This window comes from Callospermophilus lateralis, chromosome X, assembly GCF_048772815.1.
Source record: "Callospermophilus lateralis isolate mCalLat2 chromosome X, mCalLat2.hap1, whole genome shotgun sequence".
In the NCBI taxonomy this organism is placed as follows: domain Eukaryota; kingdom Metazoa; phylum Chordata; class Mammalia; order Rodentia; family Sciuridae; genus Callospermophilus; species Callospermophilus lateralis.
The window spans coordinates 87,743,305-87,763,931 of NC_135325.1; the positions used below are offsets into that span (position 1 = coordinate 87,743,305).

Genomic DNA, 20,627 nt, shown 5'->3' on the forward strand with positions numbered 1-20,627 from the left:
GTCAAAAGCTGAATTTTAGAAAAGATTAATAAAATTGACTATCCACTAAAAAAATTGACTAAGAAACAAAAGAGAAAACATAAATTGTCAGTATTAGGAATGGAAGGCTGAATAATGCTGAAGACCCTAAAGATACTTATTTTCTAAAACTTTATGTCAGTAAATTTGACAACTTATATGAAATGGACATATTCCTTTAAAGTCATAAGATGAAAGAGAAATTTTGAATAGTCCATTTTTAATCGTAAAGGCATTCAATCTGTAACATAAAGTCTCTACACAAGAAGAGAACAATTGGAATCTATTGAAGAGAGTTAAGTAAAGGAATGACATGATCAAATTCCATTTTGAAAAGAGCACTCTGCAATGTGTAGAAGGGGTTTAAGAGTGATAAAAGTGAATGCGGAGAGAATAATTAAAAAACAATTTCCAGTGGTTGCCAGGGGTTGTGGGGAGAGAGGTATGAATAGACAGAGCACAGAGGATTTTTAAGGCAGTAAAACTAGTTTATATGGTGCTATAATGGTGAATATATATCATTATATCTTTGTCAAAATCCACAGAACATACATCACCAAAAGTGAATCTTGCTGTAAACTATGGACTTTGAGTGATAATGATATTATGATGAATTGATTGTAACAAACATACCACTCTGTTGATAATGGGGGAAACCGAATATGTGGGTACAGGAGATATGTATGGACTCTCTGCATTTTCTACTTAATTTTGCTGTGAACTTAAAACTAAAGAATAAAGTCTATTAAAAGAAAATGTAATGGTTGTGGTAGCTGGAAGAAGATAGTTGCTTAGACTCAGGACAATAGTAAAAAAATAGAGAAAAGAGAAGGACACTGGAGATTTAAGAAGAAAGAAACAGCTTTGGAGTATGGGTTACAGAAAGTGAATTATTCAGTGAAGTATAATGTACTTATCAGACAATATTAAGGGCCATTTTAATTAAGAAGCATGACATTGGCAACAAAGTAGACATGCAGACCAATGCAATAGAATGGAAGACAGAAAGACAAGCCCACATATTTACAACCCTTTGATAGCTGACAAAAGTGCCAAAAATATATGTTGGAGCAAATATATATTTGGAGCAAATGGTGCTGGGAAAACTGTATCCATATGTAGACAAATGAAATTAGATACCTATCCCTCACCCTGCACAAAAGTCAAATCAATATGTGTATTAGATGAGAAACCTTTCAACTGCTAGAAGAAAACATAAGATCAACACTGCATCGTATAGGTGCAGGCATTGACTTCCTCAACAAGATCCCTAAAGATCAAGACATAAAACCAAGAATCAATAAGTGGGATGCCATCAAATTAAAAAGCTTCTGTACAGCAAAGGAAATTATTAAGAGAGTAAAGAGAAAGTCTACAGAATGGGGGAGAATCTTTGTCAGCTGCTCCTCTGACAGGGAATTAATATCCTGAATATATAAAGAATTCAAAAAACTTAAAGTCAAAAAAAAAAAAAACCCACAAATAACCCAATCAATAAGTAGGCAAAGGAACTAAACAGACAGTTCTCAAAAGAAGAAACACAAATGGCCATCAAATATTGAACATCTCTAGCAATCAGGGAAATGCAGATCAAAACTACATGGATTTTGTTTTGGTTTTGTTTTTTACCCCCACCCCCCTTTAATTTTGTTCAGATGACAGCAGAACCTGGAGAAGCTGTTGCTGCTATTGATGCACAACATAATGCTATTATTGGTTTATACACACACACACACATATAATTTTGAATTTTTGGAAACTTTAGCTGTGCTGTCAACTTTGGAAAAAGTATCCCAGTTTACCATGTTGAGTTGGTATTGTACAGAATTTAACAGTCATGTTGATCTAAAAATGTTAAACTTATTTTTTCCCATTCGTACAGGGGTAATGCACTGTATCAGATATGTAAGGTCTTATCATATTATATGGGTTTGATTACAGAAACTAACAAAGTATTCTCTAAATAATGAAAAAAAAACTACATGGAAATTTCATCTCCCTCCAGTCAGAATGACAATTATCAAGTATACAAATAATAATATATGCTAGTGAGGATGTGTGGAAAAGGTATAATCATACATTGTTGATGGGAATGCAAATTAGTACAACTGTTCTGGAATGTAGTGTGGAGGGTCTTCAAAAGACTAGTAATGGAACCGCCATATGACCCAGCTAACTCACTCCTTGGTATTTATCCAAAAGAAGTAAATTTAGTATACTAAAGTATACACCTATGTTTGCATACAAGCAAGAGTATAACTAGAGAATAGAGTTCTAGAAGTGCAAATGTTGGGTTACAGTACAAATGTACAAACATACTTTTTAAAAAAATTGTAGTTGTAGATGGACAGTATGCCTTATCTATCTATCTATCTATCTATCTATCTATCTATCTATCTATTTATTTTTATGCATACTAAGGATCAAATCTAGTGCCCCAAATGTGGTAGGCAAGTGCTCTGCCACTGATTGACAGCCCCAGCCCACAAATGCACCTTTAATTTTGATTAAAATGATCAAGTTTCCCTCCAAATAGGCTTTACCAATTCTTAGTCTCACAAAATGCATATGCACACTCTTTATCCCATACCTGTATTCACACTGGACATTATTAATTTTAAAAGATTTGCCAAACTCATGAGTGAAAAATATAATGTTTTTGTTTGTATTTTTTCAGTTGCTAGGAAACATGATCATTCTAAAATTTATGCCTCAACTCATGATCTCCAAACTTGTATTCATTATCAGGTGCCTATTAAAATATATAACGGACAAAGTTAAGTCAATTTAACACATCTAAAATAAAAATCCAAATTTGGAAAATCTCTTTTAAAAATGAATTAAAATATGGACAACAATATCAACTGAAATATGAGGGAGTTAAGATGACCAAACTGAATCGATCTTATGCTCAAACCTGGTTTGAAATCTACTGCCTATAGCTTTCTCAGATTTGGCCCCATTTTGGTTACAAATTTTGTATATAGCTTTCTGTTGGACACCCTGAGTCATCAAACCACTATGAAATTGCATATTTTAGCTAACTTTGGTCTCTCTTCAGGGCCTATGTCTCATTATTTCCCCTTCAGCTCCAGGCACCAAAATCACATGTAAGTGAAATACCAAATCACAAGATCTCATCCTAATCCCTAGGGTACACCCTCTCCTCCATGAGTCACCTATCTTCTGTTTCCTTTGTTTTCTCACATGTACAGTGCTCTAGATGTAGCAGGTGCCTCATGGACTCAAAGTTTAAGGGGCAGTCAAGATTTTAAATTATTTAGAAGGGATCATCCTTGTCTTATCTACAGGTTGCTTCCTTAAGTAAATTAACCAAGGGCTCTTTGAACATAAAAAGTGGAATTAGGGAAATAGCTATTTCTAAGAAGAAATTAGCAGTTATTTTTTCCAGTTTTGAATTATGGTATATTTAATTGATAATAATCATAAAAGATGTTATTTTACAAAGAAGCTATGTGCCAGGAAATGTGCAAGAAGTTTTATATGAATTGTCTTGTTTCATACTCATCTGAACCTAGGAAGTAGGAAGTAAGCATTAATATGCATTTTTACAAATAAGGAAATTAAGGCTCAGGGGCTTTAGGTGACTTGCCCAAGTTAATATATAGCTCTTACACAGTAGAGCTAGAATTTGATTCTTTCATGTTTCTTTGATTCCAGAGCCTATAATTTTGCCATTGCATCTCATGATCACACCAAGCCAGTAATAACCCTAGTTTCCCTGCATGGATTTCTTAAAGAATGTTCCTAAACAGCTGGTGTAAGTTACTTTGGAGAAAGGACTGATTGTAGGATATAAATGAGGGTTTCTCATATCTTTTCATATACATCACTTGCATTTGATGGACTTAATGTCTCCAATGGACTTAATGTCTCTAAAATCTCCAAGAGGGAACTTTTCAACCTTGCATCCAGTCACCCTAGAAAGAAAAAAGGTAGAGAGTAGTGATGATAATTGCCAGCAGCTTTAGAGTAATGTCCCTTCCCAAGAATCGTTTACAGTAATACTATTAATACAAACACATTTTTCTCCTTTCTCACCCTCCACCCCATGGAAATTCTGTATTCTGAGCTACATTGAGATTGTGAAGAGAAATCAAAGTTAAAAATGCAAGCTAACTCAAGACAAGGGAACAAATGCAGGTATGCAGATCCCAGAAAAGGAATGATACCACTCTATGCAATACCTCACGTAACTGGAAAATGCTAGGTTATTTCACTTACTCACAGCTAAGTGATGTAGCACCAGGTTTTCTGCAATTAATAGTGATGGTCAGTGGTTGCAATTCCCACTGCCTTGAGGCATCTGTAGTGGGAGACATAGGGCAGAAGATGTAATGCAGCAAATGATTCCTGCATTTACCTTGTGGGACAGGCCATTTTAAGGGGCTCATATGCTTTAATCACAAACTGATTGGTTTAAATGTAAACTAAACATTTTTTAAATCCAAGGCACAAATGTATTATCATAGTAATATATGCAATGTGGACTCTTTTGAAAGTATATTTTTGCTTTTTCATTCAAAATTATTTTGCTTTTTAAATTTTACATATCTATGGAGTATAGTGTGATGATGTACATGATGTGTAATGATCATAGCCAAGTATTGGCATTTATTATTGTTTGTTCTTTTTAGATACACATGACAGTACGGTGTATTTTGGCATATTATACCAACATGGAGTATAACTTATTCTAATTAGGATCCCATTCTTGTGATTGTACATTTATTCTTGACTCTTAATATACAAACTGCTATTTCGAAGGCTGTAACATAAGTGTTTGATAGATAATTTTCTTTCCATGTATAGTCTCAAGGATGCTTCAGTCATCAAACCCTATTTAGTTCTGTCCAACCCGAATTTTTTAAAAAAGAAATACAAATAGAGATTCCCATTTCTCTATAATAATAATGTCTTACATTTGCACAATGCTCTTTAAACTTCCAAGTGCTTTCACATCTATTACCTATAGCCTGGAGATTCCATTTCTGGCTGCACCAACTTGTTATCAAGTAGAGATAATAAAGCAGTGAGCTCTGTGCAATCAAATCTTGAGAATAAAAGAGTATAACCACTCTCTTATTAAGGAATATATCCAGCTGTAGCAGTGCATCTGGAAACCTGCCAGAGGCAAAGGCTAATGGGAGCTGCAGGCATCTGAGTACTCGCCTGCACTTTGTGTTATAAAGCATCTTTTAGCCAAGGAGCTCAAAGCCCTTTAACTAAGGGAATGGCTCCAATAGACCTTGAGCAGCTGAAGAAAACTACACCAGCCAAACTTACTGCTCATAGAGTTTAGAATGGTAGTCCAGGATCAGTACCTACCTGTAGCAGAATAGTCAAAACATTTGATCAAGCAATTCTCCAAATGTGACCTTGTATCAGCTCCATCAGCATCACCAGGGAACTGGTAAGAAAGGCCAATAATTAAGTTCTATCCACCATTTTTGGAATCAGAAATTGTGTGTGTGTGTGGGGGGGGGAGTCTAGCAATCTGTGTTTTCTCAAGCCCTCCATGTAATTCTGATACACAATAAAGTTTGTGATTTACCATCCTAGCCTTTTTTGAACCTCATTCTCTGTTGTACTCACTTCACCTCCCCATTTACCTCTAAGTTTTTCTCATTATCATCTCTCTCAACCGAAGATCAAAAATTCACTCACAGGAGTCAGGAGGGCCTGACATAAACTCGAAATTTTACCCTTCAGAGGACTTCACGCTATAGTGGGATCAAAGGTTAAATATTAAGCTGAAAAAATAAACTTCTAACTGGGATTTTTACAAAATCAGTCAATGTATGGGATATAACTGGTAGACCAAAAACCTCAGTACATTCACATTTATGTCACTCAACCTATTGTCACTATTAACTAATATGGAACCTTTATGTGCATTTTCTCTCAAGTACAAACAATTAATTATGCAAGTACAAAAATAGTGTATATTTAAGTATACATGTTTTTATCAGTTACTGTGTATATTCATACTTGGGTACACTGGTATAGACTTAGATATCAGAAGGCTCTGCACCTCACCCCATTCCAGGACTAAGCTAGGAAGCCAGAATCTCTGTGACTACTCCTACAGCACTCTCATATAAGTTAGTGTATATTGTCACTGGAAATAGAATGCTCTTAGATGTGGTGCCCATTATGCAGTGCACAACCTGAACAGCAGTACTGGCAGCCCTGATTCTGCCTTATAGCTGGCACCTGATACCTTTTCCCTGGCATCAACCCTACTGCAGATATAAGTTGTAATTCTATCCAGATTGTTAACTACCACAAGTAACTAAGCATAGCATTTCCCTACCAAATCACTAAATTTGAGAGCTGGAAATTGTCTTAGGTATCCCTAACCCAATTTCTTCATAGTTGATAAAGAAACTGAAGGCTGAAGAGACTAATATGTCTAAGTTCAAAAGACTAGGCAATAACATATTCAGAACTGTACCAAGGTCTTCTATCTTTCACTTTGTTGCTCTTTCCCCTTATGGGGCTTCCTTTTGCTTGGAGGAATTGTGTGTATTTAAGATTTCAGTAAGTCTCACAAACTTTATAAGCCAATTTTTACTGAGTCTGTGTGCATCCTACTTCATGAATAATGAGGTAAAGGGAGTAAATGGGCAGGTTTTATCTTCACCATACATGCACTATTTGTTTTGTTTTGTTCTTTTAAAAGAGAGAATGATAAAATACTTCACTCATCACTCACTTTTTAATTAAGAGCAATAAACATGAAACTCTATTCACTAAAGTTTTTAGAAGTAATTTAAAGTCCATCAGTTTTTCACTAAGGCCATGGCATATTAACTAAGAAACAGAGAACAAGGTCCTAGATTTGGCTCTGCTTCAAACTCAAGGGTGGCCTTAGCACAGCCACTTAATCAACCTGAGCTTCAGTTTCCCCGACTATAGAGCTGGACTTATTCAGTGATTTCTTAGGTCCTTTTGAGCTTTGATGATCTAAGACTCTGTGAGGAGAAAGAGAAAATGACTGGTGGAAGGGAGAGGGGTAGAGACAGATCTAAAAGGCAGAAAGTGAGGAGACAGAAAAAGGCTCTGGGTAAGAGAGATGAATGGGAAGAAACAGTAAGGTGAAACAGAAAAATGTAGGGAGAAGCTGAAAAGTAGAGAGGCAGAAAGAGTCAGAAAACGAAGAGAGAAGATAAATTTAGTGGGCTCTTCCTGAGCGTCAGGATTATATTCCTTCTTACCTCACCTGACACTCTCCAGTCTATGGCTGTTAGAGCAGATCATAACATGTTCCCACCACCTCTGTTATTCACAACTTCTTCTGCCCAGAAGTCATATCATCTGGCTTTCCTTTTCACATTTCAAACAGTATCTGTGAAGTAAAGGTCAAGGCTACTGTGCAATTCTGAAAGTTCTGCATCTGTATATTCCAGGAAATTGTGAATTTATGTCAGTATAGTATCATGTCATGGTACATCCTAGAGAAGCCTGTCCTTTATTATTACACATCTGCTACTCCTAACATTAACTGGTACATTATCTGGAAATTTCAGAACTTCCAATAAAAAATCTTATGGAAATTAGATGTTTTAAAGCAGAATTAAATGATTTGTCTTATTTGAGAAGTCCAGTGTGTCATTAGGGAAAATTTCAGAAGACACACTGGACTTCTTTGCTTGATCTGTTGATTCATCTGACCTATGCTCCCTCCTAGAGACTTCTTTAGCCCTAGCAGGCAGTTTTCTAGTCTCAGCTGTTTTCCTTCACACCCTGCCTTCACCCTAATCTTGATTTCACTATGTGATATCATTTTCACCAACTCTCCTTTGTAAAGATAACCCCCCACACACTCGTGATCTGACTGACCAACAGTCATTCCAGGAAATAACTCAGCTCCTTACCTCCTTCCAAAACAAGGAAATATCTGACAGATTCTTAAATGTTGGTTATATACAAAAGTTTATTTTTCCCTTCTCAATTCTACATTGTAACCTTCCAACCCCAACAAATAAAACATACCACAATTGAACACATAAAATTTTCCAGAGAATCATAGCATATCCATGCCAGAAGAGGCCTTAGAAGGTCTTCTAATCCAGAAATTATCAAGCCTAGCTGCACATATCAAGAACTTTAAAAACATAACAATTCCTGGGCCTTTCTCCATACCAAATGAATCAGAATTGCTAGGAGTGTTAACCGAGGCATAAATATTTTTGAAATTACCCAAGGACATTGTAATGAGTAGTCAGAATTAAGAACTCAGTTTAACCCCTCATTTTGCAGATGAGAAACCAAAGTTATTGAGATTGACTTCAGAATCATAGAAGTGTCAATACATTTATAAAGCCACCAACCCATTCCATTTGACATTCAAAAGCTTACATTATATATAGTCTTTGATACAGTAGAGCTGCCAATTCCAATAATTCAAGTTTACATTTAAGGCAAATCTCCTTTTTGATTAAATTAACTCCCTGTTAGGATCCAGAGACTTTCTGCTGTGAATTTAAGTCAAAGCTCTCAGGTATATTGAAAAAGCATATGCCATGTCATTTTGGTGTTGTGGGCCTATCTTAGGCCATTTAGGAGACTGGATAATATATAAAGAACAGAAATTTATTCCTCACATTGCTGGAGGCTTGAATGTCCAAAATAAAATTATGGCATGTTTGATTATCTAGTGAGGACTTTTTCTTCACTTCCAAGACGGCATCTCATTGCTGCATCCTCTAAAGTGGAGAAACATGGTGTCCTCACGTGGCAGAAGGTAGCAGGAAAAGCTAACCAAATGCTACACAAAGTCTCTTTTATAAGAACTTTAATATCATTCATAAAAGAGGAGCCCTCATGGCCTCATCAATTTTTGAAAAACTCATCTATTAATATCATCTCAATTAGCCATTAAATTTCAACATTTAAATTTTAGAGGTAACACATCCCAACCCTAGCAAGGCCCTGTGAATTATGGAGAACATTCTCTTGAAGAATCCAATGTGGATGACAACTGAAAAATCATCATTTCTTGTTATGGACTTTCTTTGCAATTACTGTTGAAGTTGGGGGTGTTTGCTGCTCTTGGGAGTATCTTCAAACAAAACAAGGAAACCACACTGGAAAAGCCTCACTTAGGAAGGACAGAAGGACAGTCTCGTTTCCCTTTACCACCTACTTAACTCTCTCCTGCTGAGAAGAAATAGTTCATCTCTTCAACTGATGAATGATTTGTTATGATTGCCAAATTCTAGTATCTTAGAACTTGGGAGAGGGAGGAGCCTCTTAAATTTTGAAAGAGAGAAACTTCAGTGAAATAAAAAGGATTTATATTTTATCCAACAGAAGGTAACCTATTACTCAAAGAGGCAGCATAGTCTAAGAAAAAGAAATAAATGAATATTTTCAAAGTTTTAATAATATCAGAGGATAAGAAGTGCAGGAAGATCAACTAGAATTTGAAGAAAAGTAGTAGAATAGGCTCTGCTCTGCACAAACATGTCTCTAGATAATTCATCCCAAAAGAGTTAGAATAGGAAGTCATTTCTTCTATTATTATTCTATTATTAGTCTTTGATTTATTCTATTGCATATTGTCTTGTTGTCCCCAATGTCTAGACAAAACGTTGAAATAGGGTCTCAAGTACTTTTTTCCACATGTACATTAAATGCAAGAGTTAAAGTGTAAATGAAGTTATAAGTAAGGAGATTAGTTGCTGAGGAAAATCATTGTCAAAAATGTTAACCAATGGGGCTGGGGCTGTAATTCAGTGGTAGAGCACTTGCTTCACACATTTGAGGCCCTGGGTTCAATCCTAAGTACCACATAAAAATAAATTAATAAAGATATTGTGTGCATCTGCACTAAAAATATATAAAAAAGTGTTAACCAATCAAGTCTGTAAGTGGACACAGGCAAAAAAAAATTTTTTTGAAACAAATTGCCAAAGTCTCAATATTCTTACTCACAGACTAGCAACTAAATCACTACCCCATTTTAAAACTCCAGAAGGCAGCAGATTAGATAGTTGTTGGGTGTCCTACTTCATAAATTGCTACTTTGGAGTCTTCATAGGTACCGGGAGCTAGACTCCCTGAAGAAAATGAGAGCCCTGGGGACCTCCCACTTTGAACCTCTGAGATGATCTGGAAGCTTACACTGGCACGACTTCCTCTTTGTGAAAACATTAGGAAAGAAAGGTTATGAACAAAATTCTCATGATTTTTAAGACAGAACACTGAGCTATGGTATAGATACTCTGCTTATTTGTTTTTCTTTCCTTTTTTATTCATAAGAAAGAAACCATATGAATTAAAACCTGTAGATATGGGATTGATTAATATTCCCTAACATTCAAAACTTTTTTTAGTTCATCGTTGGCACCTTGCATAAACTCCATATATCACCCCCCAAAAAATGGTGTTCATGCACTTCTTTCTCCCAAAGAGAATTTGAATCATAGACAGGAGGGACAATAAGTAATACCAGTCAGAATTTAATCCAGGACCCTAATTTTATAGACAAGAAACTGAAACCAAATTAAAGTTGAAGTGAGTTATTATATATAGTCCATAATTAAGTTAGAAAAGTGTCTTTTATAAAAATCTAACATTTGAAAAATAAAAAATACCAGAACTAGAACAGTATCCCACCCTTATGACCCCTCAGGACTGCCTCTTTGTTTTACATTATACTGAATCACTTCAGTTTATCAGCTTTTTTGCCACTGTGACTAAAAGACCCAACCAGAAAAATTGTAGAGGAGGAAAAGTTTATTTGAGGGCTCACAGTTTCAGAGGACTTGGTCCACAGAAGGATAGCTCCATTCCTTGGGGCTCAAGGTAAGGCTGAACATTGTGGAGGAAGAGTGTGGCAGAGGAAAGTGGCTCACATGATGATCAGATAGCAGAGAGAGAGAGAGAAACTCCACTCTCCAGATACAAATACATACTGGCAAGCCAAGCCCCAATTTGCACCTCCTCCAGTCACACCCTACTACTCCAGTGACCACTCAGTTAATCCTTATCAGGGGATTAATTCACTGATTGGGTTAAGACTCTCAACCCAATCATTTCTCCTCTGAACCTTCTTGCATTATGTCACACCTGAGCTTTTGGGGGATACTTCACATCCAAATCATAACAGCATCCTTCTTTGTGTATTTAAGATTAATGACAGAAGGAATCCCTGAAAGGAGTAAAATGGTAGAGAGAGAGTAGACTCATGACTTATGGGTTTGAGTCTTAAATAGGCCAGATTCTCCACTCCTTGACTTGTTAACTTTTACAATTAAGTCTGGTAAAAGAGGGCTGGGAACTTCACAGTTGAATGGCAAGATAAAGAGGTATCTACAATCTGTGTTAACCTTTAAAATTGAACTTCTATATCTTCACTAAAGCAGTAGACTTATTTCACATTTCGAAGGCATAATAAATCAACAGGTTTTTCAATATTTTCTCCATATCTTCAAATGCATCTTTCTTAAAATTATAGCAATCCAGAATTAGCACTTCTATTTAATATTATTTATGCCAGTCCCACTTCCAACTCCAACACCCTCATTTTTAGAATGAAAAAAAATAGAGATCTAAAAAGAGCTATAGTGGCTGGAACAGGATTCTTCGTGTTATATTTCCTGATCTTGTGTTTTTCTACAACATCATGGTTTATATCACTCTTGTTTGCTAATAATAATAATCAATCTTAAGTACTAACACTCTGCCATTAATGGTCTTTGATCAACTGAAGATCACTAGTTGACTCAGTCTTGAGTTAAGCTCCTTCTGTACAAGATCATCACATTCAAAGTTCCAAGACAATGAATGGTAAATTATACTCAATCCCTACAAGATGTAAAACTTGACTCTTCACATAACCCTTGCATTAACCTGAACTCTCCCCAACAGAGCAAGCCCAGGGAGGAATCTACATCCCTTTCTTTCTTTATTTTCATATCTCAGCAGGAACACCTAGATTTGTATGTGGAGACATAGACCTCTTCATGCTTCCATGCAAAGGAGAAAGTGCTATCAAATCTGCCAAAATCCACATACATTTGGACTTCAACTTCACTTTCCCCTAAAAAACTTCCTTTTCTAACCTGATTTCTCCCAACCTGCCAATTTTTCTAGACTGAATTAATTTTATATTCTCGAAGAGTTTACACTTTCAGACATTCCTTTTGGATGGAATTCTTGGCTTGGCTTCTTGACTGATTAGACTCAGCCAGCTGCAAGTCTGTGACTACACAGCAATTAAGGAAAATGTATGCTTCCCCTATCTTTTCCCATCAGAATCCCTGATACAAGCCAAATGCCAAAAGGGATCTGGAAGCCAAGAGCTATGTTCTTCTAGGGTAATGCCATCCTTTTCCACCTGTGCCAAAATAATAAAACAAGCAAATAAACAAAAACATTCCCTGTAAGGCTATCAATCCTCCTTGCTATTCATTTTTTTTCTCACTTGTATAGAGAAAAGTGGTGATGATTTTTTTTTTATTCTCATTATGTCAAAGTTGATACGTAGGTGAAAAAGAACAGATCTATCAACATAAGCAAGATTTTAAAACCCTAGGCACTCTGTTCATCTGAAGGTAACACTACTTGGCTATTTATGGTAATTTAGCAAGAACAGGTATACTTTAGTCACCCAAATATAGTTTATGTGTTAGTGCAAAAGAGAAGATATAGATGAAGGTTTTATAGATTTCACTAAACTATTGAAAGGTCTGTACAAGGAAAAAGGCTAAGTCAGACCAAAATTTTTGAGCTGCATTTATTGTTTTGACAACTTACAGTCAAATATCTAGGCAATTGACGTGAACTATCATTTTGTTGTGAATAACCCCAAAGAAGTACGGATTTTAAAAATAGGTTTATTTCTTTTGACCAAAACTTAACTATATTTTGCTACATTTGGACAATGACTTATACTGCTGATCATCCATTTCTGGATAAAATATCTTGCCATGAAATCAGAAAGTTTTTTCTTAGTATACTGAGTTATACATTGCAATTGTTTCCAAACTTGTACTTCAGCATCTACACTTTCTACCAGTTGAGATAGGGAATTTCACATAAGACAATTTCATACAAACCCATATTCCACCACCCTGAGTCCTAGTGTCCTCTGGTGGGTTTAGAAAGGGAGCCTAATATCAATGAGATTTTATAGCATAAGGGTGAAGTGTAGCTTTCCACCACAGAGATAGTTTTGGCTTTCAGCAATACATTTTAAGGAACACAATATCAACCTTACAAAAGCATCTGATGATTTAAACAAGCAAGAGTTAGGGTTGTAAATAAGAACTAAATCAAATAGCTAAACAATTCGTTTGACTCCAACTTCACAGGATATTAATGTATAATCCATTCTCACACACAACTGATTAAATATACCTTTCAGTGTCACATTTAAATGAATGACCAGTTTGGTAACTGAGATAAATTAATTCTGAAACATGGTACTGTGCTGTAGTAATAGTAAATGGCACATGGAGACAATTTGATGTGTTCACACCCTCTCCCTACATCCTGCTACCACCATACTAGAATTTATAAAGACTAGTGCAGCCACATAGACTGTCATAAAGAGATACACTAGCAAGCTTTAGCAAAACCCCTCCCCACATATTTTTTTCTCTAAGCTTTTGTTTTCTCTTCATAAGATGCCTATAGAAGCCAGGAAGATTAAAAAAAATCGGTGAAAGTAGATTTTGTATAGATAATATTGACTGATTTTTGAAAACTATCAACTACTACCACATTTCAGGCAGTTGTCATGAGACACAAGGTTGACAGATCTTTCAACTTTAAAAAAATTATTGACAGACAATAATTGTATATCTTTATGGGGTATAGTGTGATGTCTTGGTACACTTATACATTGTCTAATGATCAACTCAGGATACTTAATGTATCTCAAACATTGATCATTTCTTTCTAATGAGAACATTCAAAATCCACTCTTATAGCTATATTGAATTATATGCTTCAATATTGTTATTTATCATCACCCTTGTTTAATAGAGCACCAATATTTACAACCCAAGTTTTAAAGAAAACCCAGAGATACAGATTTTTTATGTGTAATTTCACAATTTTAAATTCTGGGTGCTTTTTAAAAATAATCATGAGGATCGAACAAAAGTAAAAACCAGTTCGTAATCTGTTACCTGGACAAATTCTATCCTTTCTTCACTACTCAGCCTTGGTTTTGGGCTTCTGAAAAGCCTCCCTTCACTGATTTGCCTCCCCTTGAGTCCTTCTGCATTTTTGAATTTCTTTTTTGCAATATGGGGCCTATTAACTTTCTTCTGTACTATGATTTGTCTCTCTAACTTAAGTATAATTCCCTTGAAGGCAAGGATTACATGTTATCTCTCATAAAGCCCAGCCCAGGGCTAGAACACAGTAGCAGACCCTTAATAAAGATCACCTATTACAACATAATCACAACTAGAAATCTTGGTGAAATTCAGTCCTTTTTGTTAATAGTTGATTCATTCACCAAACTTTTACAAGTGCCTGATACATTATAAGCACCATGTCAGGTGCTATAGGCTATCATTTTAAAATACCACTGCTCTTGAGGAACTAAAATTCAAATGTTGAATCCAAAGTTACAAAAAATTTTCTATATGAAGTCAAAGCTAATCTATTGACCAAAGTGCACTGCATTTATTTCCACCACACTGTTCTTTCAGCACTGTCCAATTGAAATGTAAATGTAAAATTACAATAGTAATTTTTAATGGACATTGATTATACACATCTATGTAAGTACAATGTGATCATCTGATGTGTGTATACAATGTGAAATGACAAAACTAAGGTAATTAGTATTTCCATATCCTTAAACATCTACCATTTCCTTATATTGGGAAACTTCAAACTCCTTTCTTTTGATTCTTTATAAAATATATAATAAGAAGTTGTTGTAAATTATAGCCACCCCACTATGCTGTATAATGCTTGAACTTATTCCTCCTATCTATTCCTCTTCCCCACTACCCTTCCTAGCTTCTAGTGATCACTCTTCTACTCACTAATTCTATGAAATAACCTTTTTCACCTTCCACATATGAGTGAGATCATGCAGTTTTTGCCTTGCTGTGCCCGGTTTATTTCACTTAACATAATGTCCTCTAGTTCTGTTCATTTTGCTGCACATGATAGAATTTAATTCTTTTTGTGGCTGCATAGTATTCCATGCCACATTCATAAGTTTGCGTATTTTATCAATCACATTAAAAAATATAAGAAGAAGCAGGTGAACTTAATTTTAACAATGTACTTTAACCCAATATATTTAAAAGATTATTTTGATATCTAATCATTTTAATTTAATGAGATATTTCACATTTGTATAACAAGTCTTCTAAATCCAGTGTGTATTTTATTCTTAAAGAACATCACAAGCCATACTAGGCATATGTCAAGTGCTCAAAGTGGGAATTAATAAATGTTACATCCTCCAGAGTCAGTAGTATTCTGCTGGGTCCTTTAATCAACTGAATTTTATTGATATGATGCCTAAAACAAACATGAAATCAGAGGGTCACAGGGGAATGGATGTTTTTGCAAAGCCAGGGTTGATTTGCCCTAAGATGCCAGTTAAATGTTGTACAAGATAATTGGAAAGAAAGCCACACATGGATCTTTACCATAATACCCCTAGCAAAGAGAGGCAATAACCCCAGCCCTCACAACTCACAGAGTAACAAAGACCAAAAGAGAAAAATTAAAATGCTCTTGAAGAGGCATCAAAAGAGAAGGGTGAAGGGACTACTTAGGGATTGTATCTCAAACTAATAAAATGGTGACCCACATCAAGGGCACATTCAAAACAACACCACTGAATACTTTTTAAAAACCTTGACACACTTTCTCATTGTATTTATCTTAATAATATCAGGGCCAAGAATCATTAATCTCCATTTTATACACAAAAACACATTAAGGAAACAAAACGAAATTAAGCAAATTGTGTGAGATCCCCTAGCCTTAGGCAAAGCTGGAACTTGAATCCTTGGTCCCTGGCTGTGGGCCCAGAATTCTGCCCATAAGACCACTTGTCTTGCAAAGTTGCATCAATGCGTTGCCAAAGCAACAGGTTGAAAAGTAGAAAAATTCAATCATTTGTTTGCTTTGTCTACATGATTCCAAACAAGTAGGCTGACTGGAGTTTTTTTTTTCCCCCCCTCTTACTGAATTGGTCTCTTGTCTGAGCATTACATAGACACAGTTTAAACATGATTCTCTCCAAACATGCCCATTAATTTGCAGTGAATGTAATTATTTTCTACAAATCAATTACCAGACACATAGAGTTTATGATGTCTGTCCACACAGTCAGGTAGGTCTGACCAGGACCTGGAGGGAACGCTGGATTACTTGGTGTGGTTGTTTTGTTCTGTTTTGTGTTGGGGACTTTGACAGCCTCATTTTGGCTTCTTTTTTTCCATAACCCCATAATGGTCACTCTGTGCAATTTATTAAAGCCAAGAGCCAGAGTGGGGAAAACAACCACTGAATCAGAATGTTTGGTCAAGTTGCTCTAAAAAGTCTGTGATGTCACTGTAGCTTTAAGTACTGGCAACCTAGTCGGGTTTTGGTTTTTCTCAGTGACTTCACTGGTTTGTAAACAAACAATTAATGTGTTTCTAATTGTCTGCCAACAAATATGTTCCTTATCACGGTGGGAGCTGCTGTCCTGTGGAGAAAATTAAAAGAGCCCTGTAGTGAATTCTTGGGTAGAGCACATGAATCTTTTGGCAAAGTAAAACATCACTCTCTAACTTTTCTGTTTCATATGCATAGTGAATTGTCTCAAAGAGGGCACACCTGTAAAAATAATCACGCTACAGAATACACTTTCATAGAAAGTGAATTGGACTCCCAATCCAGAGACCTGGGGGTGGGGTGGGGGGCAGTGCAGATTCTGTCATTAATTAGCCAGGTGCAGGTCACCTTGGATAAATAATTTAACCTCTTCATGCCTCAGTGTCTCCTATCTGGCAGGATAATAGTCCTTGCATTACACGCTTTATAGAGTTGTTTTGAAAATCAAATGAGATAATGTATGTGAAAGTGCTCTGAAAAGCGTGAAGCACTATGAAAGTGTAAGGGCTCATTATTATCATTATCATCATTAGTATTACAAAGCATGGAAGAGCTTTATAGAAAAGCAATGCAATCTGCTTTGGAGGAGTAGAGGGAAAAAGAGGAGTTCAAAGAACCCTTTGTTTTGGGGTGGCTGGGTTCTTTGCACGTCTTTCTTTCTGAAAAAAAAAACTTAAACAATCAAAACACACAGAAAAGGAAGGAACAGAGAGTCACTCTCCTGCAAGTAATCACCGTCTATTACAGAAACTCATCAGTCGCTCAGCTCTTCTGATTGCAGCCGTGGTGGGCAGAGAGAGAGAGAGAGGAAGGCAGCAAAGAGGGGGCATCTTTTGTGCTTTGTTAGCTGAAGAACCAAGGACCAAGTGACTCTGGGAAATGATGTGCCTCTCTCCCATCTCTGAGTTTTCTGTGACCACTTGAAGTACCAATTGTCTCTAACTCATTTTCCTCTCCAATCATTTTTCTCTCTAATCATGTCCCTCTCCAATCATTTTCCTCTCCAGTCTTCTTTGCCCTTCAGCCCCCAAGCTCCAAACAAACCCCCCACCCCTGTGGTTTATTTTTTTTTCTTTTTTTCCTTCCATTCCCAAGAATTGCAGGCTGGGCTCACTCAAAGCCCAAAGAACCAGTCCATTCAGTGGAAAACACCAACGAGAAGTATCATTTAGGGGATTGACAAGTAATATAGGCAGCTGAGTGTGACTCCATTTTCCACCTTGCCATGGGATGTTTTGACATTGGGCAGACAGAGTCTGTTATTCCTCAAATCTCTCTAGAGGGGGAAGCTTTTTGAATGGATGCCATTTATTTTTGCTAAGTAATCCAAGGATGTTAATTAAATACTTTATTCTTTGGCAGCAGCTAAATTAAAGATATTAAATTTCTCTTCTTAGCAGGGTTATATCACAGTCACAGAAATTAGAAGAAAAACTTCCTTTGAACTAATGTCTTTATCAAGTGCATTTCAACAATCCATAAGCATCCCTTATTCTTATCAACTTTCTAATACTAGGAAGATTGGACAATAATAGTTTTCATAGTGATAACAACATTAAACACTAAGAGTAACACCTGCTATCTTTTTAATCCAGGATTTCACAGACTCATTAAAATATCAGAGCTTGAAAGGCTCTTAAACATCATCTAATCAAATTCCTTCACAGTGCAAATGAGAAAATTCTGGCCAAGTGAGGTTAAGTGGCTTGTTCAAGGTCACACAGCTATTTCATACATTCTAGACATTTTTTTCTTGGAACTCGACAAAACACCTTCACTCCATTCCCTACTAGTCCATGTAATAGTTTTGTCAGGTCTACCCTTACAAAGAGGTGATAGATGCATGGTTTGCAGGGTGGAAGGGGTAAAGTGGGGGGTTTGTGATTGATTTCATTTTTCACTTTCCCCCAAATATCATAGTATGGAGAGGGTCCAATGTTTAAAAATGCAAGTATCAGAAGAAAGGGGTACCATGTTAAGCAATCTTCAGCCACTTATCCTTGATCTTGAAATAGTACATCGGATTAGTTGGTCGCCTACTAAGGACCTGAGGGAGGCAGACAAGGACTTGATAAAGATGATATTGGTGTTTAGACTGGATAGCTCTTGCTCCAGAGAAACAGAGAACAGAGATCTGGATTGCCTGGGCAAAAAGCATGGACATCAAAGTGAGACACCTAGGCTTCCAACAATTAGCAAGAGAGTCCTGTGTCCCTGGGAAGGGGTCTAAACTTGTCATTTTTTTTAGGCACCTACTATAAGCCAGTTACTTTTCTAAGTGTTTAACTTACTTAATTTTATTTAATCCCCACTACAATCCATGATTCCTAAAGCTTGAATTGTAGCCAACTTCTGTCTAATTCTTGGAACACAATAAAATGTCCCAACTGCATTTCCTACTATACCATTCAGGGAAGGAGATACTTATAGGAGACACTGCTGAGGGGAGAGGAGGATAGACAGAGAGTAGACAGGCCCTAAAGTTTTTTTTTTTTTTTTTTTTTTTTCATTTCACCATTGTGTTCAGAGCCAGATCTACTCACAGTCAACAACACTGACAACACAGCTGAGGAAGTTATTCTTGGCATCATGAAAACACTTCACTCCAAATGGGGCTGGTAGGGATGGTAAATCACTATGGAAAAAAGAAAATCAGTGGGTCATGTAATGAGGCAATTGTACTGAAACATGACTTCCTGGAAATCAATATTAACAAGGCTATTATGGGCTTGTGTTTTGTGTATACAAAAAGAACAAAAAATGTACCTTATAAAGTAAGCACATCCATTAATAGACAGCAGGGCTATAAGCAAAGTAATGTAGACCATCATGGCAAAGGCAGGGTCAATGCCTGCAGAGAATGAGAGGAAGAGGAAGAATGACATTACCAGAAAAGGGCAGTAAATAAAGAGTACTGCAGAGTGACTCCTCATGCTTTCTGATGACTCTAAAATCAAGCCACATCTACCTAACCTGATTCCATTTTTCTACAGCACAGTCTGTCTTGTTGACTTTATAGACACAGAAAGCAATTTCACTGTTCTGAAGCAAAACCACTCACCACTCTGACAATAACAAATCACATGAATTAAGGCTGACCAGAGTGTTTCTTTGGAGGAAAAAGTCCACGAATGGAAAACTTTGAGTACCTTAATTTAAGTTGGACTGAAATAGAGTTCTTGAGAATAAATATGCTATCTCACCTGTGAAGGGTAAGCATTACGTTGCTTCATAAAATAAAAGACCTTTTTAATTCAACTGATCCCACAGACCTCATACGTTACAGATGAAAAATGTAATACTCATCTTTCAAGGGTGAGAGTGAGTCTGGTTTTGACAATTAGTGCATTTATCAGGATGTAAATTGGTCTCTGTAAAATCTAAGTATTTGAACAAATTTTTGGATTTCATAGGGAAATACATGATGATGTGAGTGAAGAGGTCGTTTGGTATGTCATGCTAAAGCAAAATAGGGGACTGGGGATGTGGCTCTAGCGGTAGCTCGCTCGCCTGGCATGCGTGCGGCCCAGGTTCGATCCTCAGCACCACATACCAACAAAGATGTTGTGTCCGCCAAATACTAAAAAATGAATATTAAAAAAATTCTCTCTCTCTCCCTCTCTCTCACTCTCTCTTTAAAAAAAAATAAAGCAAAATAGGAATCAAAGCCCATTTGAAATAGATGTGTTTGGTTTTGGAAGGGTGTAAGGAACACTTGTCTAAGAGTAATATGGGTCCTTTCAAAGTTCCCCTCTGGCTATCAGAGATTTGATGATGTTTCCCCTCTTCCACAAACAAGAGGAATCCTACCAGTCAATCAAACTGCAAGTATTAACTGGATGCCTACTGTGTTGGCCAGTTGCAGGGGGGAATAAGGATTATTAACTATGGTCCCTGCCCTCAAGGTACAGTATATTTTGGAAGTGGGGAAACCATCATACACAAGAAACAATTGAAAAGTAATTTTCTACTAAGATGTAAGGTGGAAACTT

General features: G+C 36.4%; 1 protein-coding gene across 1 annotated transcript in view; it reads right to left on the reverse strand.

Annotated features, from left to right (window-relative positions):
• Gucy2f (guanylate cyclase 2F, retinal) overlaps positions 1-20,627 on the reverse strand; it is a 110,950-nt gene that overhangs the window by 44,001 nt on the left and 46,322 nt on the right. The window contains 5 exon segments of the mRNA XM_077106479.1: positions 3,888-3,943; positions 3,945-3,959; positions 10,057-10,195; positions 15,457-15,546; positions 19,402-19,486. Of these exon segments, the coding sequence (XP_076962594.1) occupies positions 3,888-3,943; positions 3,945-3,959; positions 10,057-10,195; positions 15,457-15,546; positions 19,402-19,486 (385 nt within the window).